Raw genomic sequence first — 5,502 nt, forward strand, 5'->3', positions numbered from 1 at the left:
GGGGGGGGGGGGCAAAAACTGAAGGAGACAAAACGACATCATGTGTCTTTGAATCTTTGAATCTTTGTGGTTATTCTATGTGTCATTACTGCTGCTGATAAAATGGTCCCTGAGGGGGTGAGAGATGGGGGGGTGCTTAACAAAACAGAACTCCATTAGCTCTGGAACCCCCCCCCCCCACCACACACACACACACACACACACACACACACACTTTAAGAGCTGCTGTAATGACTGCAGCTCTTTGTGCTAATGGAGAGCAGGTTTCTGTTTTTATCTTTGGAGGCTGAGGGTTAATTGGGAGGATTGGGGGGGGGGGGGTTGGGGGAGTCAACAGAGGGTCAGAGGTCAACAGGTAGTTAAGCACTGATGAAGTGGAGGTGGAGAAGAAGATGATGTTGTTAAACTGGTTGACACGTTCATGTTCCCTCAGGATGAACCGCCTCCGTCTTTAGATCATCTGAACAGACAGTTATCTGCTCTTATTTTGAAGTGTACATACAGCCTTCCTGTTTCTGTGTGTGTCATGGTGTCCGTCCAGTTGGACAGGAATATTACAAAATAAAAGTTCAGTCTGCAGGATGGAGAAGAAGAAGAAGAAGAAGAAAGTGGAAAGACAAAAAAGAGGAAAGAAGAAAAAATGAGAAGAAGAAAAGAGGAAAGAAGAAGCTGAGTGACCAGATGAAAGAGAGCTGAAGCTGCAGATAACGGGACCATGAAAGCATCATTTCCTGCTCATTCAGCAGAGACACAGCTGGCAGATGAAAGGACAGGCTTGTTTTCAGACTGAGGATCACACAGGTGGATCTGAACACCTGAGATGAGGTAGATAAGGGGTGGGGGGGTGTTAAAGCTGGAGGAGCTGACGGTACGAACTCTGACAACCATGATTTCAACAGCTGGAGGAAACTGTATGTTGTTCAGTGTGTTGAGATAAAAACTTGATTTGTCCTGAGAGAGAAACTCATAGAATCAGCTGATGAAGCTCAGTCCTGGTCCTGAGTCCTGGTCCTGAGTCCTGGTCCTGAGTCCTGGTCCTGAGTCCTGGTCTTCATACAGTTCCTGGGTCAGGGGAGACCGGACTGTGGTTTCTGAGAACAGGAGAAGAAGAGGACGACAGCAGAAGACAACCAGCAAGTTGCTCTCATGTGAAGGTAGTTGGTATCATGAATGGACCCCTGACTGGACCCAGGCCTGGGCCCCTGGACCAGAGCCCCCGTACGAACTTACCCCCCCCCACCCAGTGTCAGAATAAACAAATGACAATGAGAAGAACAAAATCAATTTATCATAAAAACAATTGTTTCACTCCCTCAGAAATGTACAGCCGTCCACAGGAAATGACATCACAGAAAAGGACAACAGAGGAAGTGACACGGGGCTTTTTTGAGTCACAGTGAGTTCACATAGAAACAATAGATTTATAATAATGTTTGTGAGTCAGAGTCAGTCTCTGAACCAGGACCAGGATCAGGACCAGGAAGAACAGGTTGAACTCCGGCAGGTTTTCCTGTTGAACACAACCACAGGTGATGTAGGTGAGGGATCTGATTGGTTCTCGTCAGAGCATGTGACTTTAACGACACTGAGCAGGAGTTTGACTGAGTGAAGAGTCTGTGATTGTGTAACAGACAGGAAGTAACCAGGCAAATAGTCCAACACCAACATCAACATCACACACACACACACACACACACACACACACACACACACACACACAACCCACACGCACACACACTTACCACACGTCACACACACAACACACACACACATGCAGAGGGCAGGAGGATAAACAGCAGTCAGGTCTGAGCCAACAGAAACAAAGAGTCTAAAAATCATCAGAACAGAAACTGAAGCACAGAGACGACAGAGGGTCCGACCTGCAGGTCTTCACATATTTGAATATTATATATATATATAATATTATATTATATTATATATATGCACATTATATTTATAAATAAATATCGTATTATATATATATGTATAACTATGTGTATATGTGTATATATATATATATATATATATATACATATATACATATATACATATAATAAATATTGTAATATTTGTATTTCTATGTGTTTGTGGTTGTTTTGACACTTTTTGGTTGTTTTGTCTTTGTGGTTGTTTAAGGTTGTATAATCAATATTCCTGTATTTTGTCCCCATCAGGTTTGAGGTGAATAATTATGTTCAAAAATTGAAGTAATTAATCACTAATAAAGGAAATCAAAGTGGTAAAGGACGAGTTGACCACACTGAATAAAACCTGACCACTCCTCTCTCTTTCGCTGCTGCTGAGTTTTAATAAGATAATAAATACTCTGCATTAATGTTTCTAGTGCCTCTGAATTTAAATGTGTGTGTGTGTGTGTAGGAACTGGTGTGCATTCGTACAGAGGCGTATGGTAACGGTTGCGGAGAATTGTGGAACAGAGAAGTACACCATCAAGTCTCAGAGTCCCTGTCCGAGCGGGATCCCCGACTGTCACCTTGTCATGTGAGTAAAAGTGACGTGTGTGTGTGTGTGTGTGTGTGTGTGTGAGTGTGAGTGTGTGTGTGTGTGAGTGTGAGTGTGTGTTGTGTGTGTGTGTGTGTGTGTTGGTGTTCTGACAGAACATTAGGATGAAGTCTGAAGTTAAACTCTGGGATCCATTTTCTCCTGGACTCTATGAATTTACCTTAAACACAGATGCCTCGTGTCATAAACTGCTCATTTAATTTATGATGATCATCAGAGTCTGTGCTGGAGTCAGGAAGCGTTCACAGAGGAAAACTCTTATTACACATTAAATTTAGTTTTATTTTTCTTGTGAAACACTGGAAACAACTCCGCTCATTTTAAAGTCATTGATTTATTATTTTGGTTCGACTTTTTTTACATTTAAAAATACTGGAAACGGTCCAGAGAACACCTGATGTCAGGTCATATATAAATGTATAGATACTTTATATACTGTATATATATGTATGTATATATATATACAGTATATTTAAACTATAACTGTCAGTGTTGTGAAACTGTGTTGCCACAACTGACAGCAACAATTTATAAAAACATAAAACCACCAGACTCAGAACCTGGACCTGGTCCTGAAACCTGATCTACAGTCACAACATCTGCTGCTCTCATTTGAAAAGCTTGTTAACTGTAAATTAGATTTGACACTTTCTCTGAACGTCCACTGGATCCCGCAGACCAGGGTCTGATCTGAGACCAGGGTCTGATCTGAGACCACGGTCTGATCTGAGACCACGGTCTGATCTCAGATCAGGACCTGATCTGAGATCAGGGTCTGATCTGAGACCAGATCAGGACCTGATTTCAGATCAGGGTCTGTTATCAAACTGGTACAACTCAGATTCTGGACTGAAGTGAAAGATAAAAGTTGAAATTCTTCACTTTTCCTCACAAACTGTGGATGAAGAGAAGCCTCCATGATGGAAAGAAGAAGAAGAAGAAGAAGAAGAAGAAGAAGAAGAAGAAGAAATGATTATTCTTCATGTTCCTGCAGAAAAACAAACCACTGAATAAAGGATTTTTTAAAGAGACTGTTCAATGTGGCTCATCACTGATAAATGAGTCTCTGTTTCCTGTGTGTGTGTGTGTGTGTGTGTGTGTGTGTGTGTGTGTGTATGCAGGTATAAGCTGTCCACCCGGCCAGTCTACACTCAGAAGAAGAAGATCCTCAGTTCTCTGCAGTGGCGTTGCTGTCCGGGACACGGAGGATACAACTGTGAGGACACAGGTGGGTCAGCAAACACATTGCCGTCACTGTGGTAACCAGCCATGGTAACAGTAGGTATGATACCATGGCTGGAGGTAACAAGGGAACAGTTGTCTTCTTGCTTTATAAAAAAAATTGAAAAATTATGAAGATGGTGATGATGAAGATGAGTCATATAAATATGAACCTGTTTATTCTGCGTTGTGTCTCTGACAGTCTCTGATCCTGGGAGCTCGGTTCTGACTGGAGGATCTGGTCCACAGCTCCATGGTCCAGGTATGATTACACACACACGCACACACACACGCACACACATATACACACACGCAAACGACCAAATCCTGCAAGGTTTGGATGGTGGGTCCAGGTGGGCGGGGCTTGGTGACTGCTTTGTTGTGACATCACAAAGTTCCAGAAGTCCTGACGGCTGGTTTTAAGGCTCAGTTTCTGAATACAGGCTGTGTGCATTTCTCTGTGGACTGAGGCTTTGATACTTTCACAGTATTAATATAGAAGCTAGAGCTGATCTATAATCACACTACACATGGACACAGACCTTTACACTGGAGGAGCTTTAATGTTTCTTTGAAGCCCATGAATGAGAGTAGAGAGGTCTGACAGGCCTATCTGTGGTGTTCAGGTCTCAGTCTGCTGCCGTTTGTTTGAGCAGGAAAACAGATAAAACTCTTCATGAGTATGAAGTGATGAAGATGAAGGTGAGCTGCAGGACTGAGGGAGGTGTGGTCTGTTCCATGAAAACTCCCAGAGTCAAAACAGTCCAACTAAAATAGACCTTTGACCTTTAGAGGCTCCGTTTAACAAAGACAAACACACACACACCTCCACATGGTACGGTCCGCTCCCACCAAGCCTCCGATTGAACGGACTTCCTGTCCATGAAGGTCACACCATTAAACCACTACCCTGGAAACAATAACAGGAAGAGAATGAGTCACCATCACGTCTGAGACCAAGAACATACAACCTGAACCCAGAGTCTACAGGTGACCAGGTGACCTGGGTGCACAGGTGACCTTTAACTCTATACAACTCACCTGTTTACATTTTATTAAGGACTAAAGTTATAGAGGATTGAGGGTGTGGCCTCTTTGAGTGACAGGTGGTGAGCGTATGCTTGGCACAAACCAGCTCCACACACGTCCCTCCTCTTTGACCATATTTGGTTTAGCTGGGAGTTAGGGGCAGAGTCAGACACTGCCAAGATGGCAACGGTAGAGCAGCTCACTCTGAGCTTCAGAAACCTGTGGGTGACATCACAGAGGCGACGGCCATCTTTGTTTACAGTCGGTGGTCAGGATGCAGCTGTGAGGCTGTCGGCTGCCTTCAGCTCTGTCTCTTTAAATCTGTAATGTCATGGCGACCTGTGTGTTTCAGATGAGTGGGTGTGGCTCCTGCGGCAGCAGCATCAAGGCGACCAGAACCACGACCAGAACCACGACCAGAACCATGACCAGAACCATGACCAGAACCACGACCAGAACCACGACCAGAACCATGACCAGAACCACGACCAGAACCACGACCAGAGTGACTCTCAGGCCTCCGGCAGCAAGCTGCACCACACCAGATACCATGACAACCAGCACAACTCCACACACCCAACCCATGAACCAGGCCACGCCCACAACCCCCAGCAACCCCACCCCCACCAGCACCAACCCAAACACCCCCACCCCCACCAGCAGCAGGAAGAGGAAGACCTCCTTACAGGTGAGTTTTCATCAGATGAGATTCTAAAACCGTCCAGAAGC

At 44.5% G+C, this 5,502-nt stretch overlaps 1 protein-coding gene across 1 annotated transcript in view; it reads left to right on the top strand.

Annotated features, from left to right (window-relative positions):
* The window catches only part of mmrn2 (multimerin 2), a 22,062-nt gene that overhangs the window by 1,241 nt on the left and 15,319 nt on the right, over positions 1-5,502 (top strand). The window contains exons 2-5 of the mRNA XM_022748635.1: positions 2,380-2,502; positions 3,645-3,751; positions 3,947-4,006; positions 5,126-5,461. Of these exons, the coding sequence (XP_022604356.1) occupies positions 2,380-2,502; positions 3,645-3,751; positions 3,947-4,006; positions 5,126-5,461 (626 nt within the window). The remainder of the gene's footprint in view (positions 1-2,379; positions 2,503-3,644; positions 3,752-3,946; positions 4,007-5,125; positions 5,462-5,502) is intronic.

The sequence above is a fragment of the Seriola dumerili genome, unplaced genomic scaffold (assembly GCF_002260705.1).
Source record: "Seriola dumerili isolate Sdu_G_001 unplaced genomic scaffold, Sdu_1.0 BDQW01000127.1, whole genome shotgun sequence".
NCBI lineage: Eukaryota > Metazoa > Chordata > Actinopteri > Carangiformes > Carangidae > Seriola > Seriola dumerili.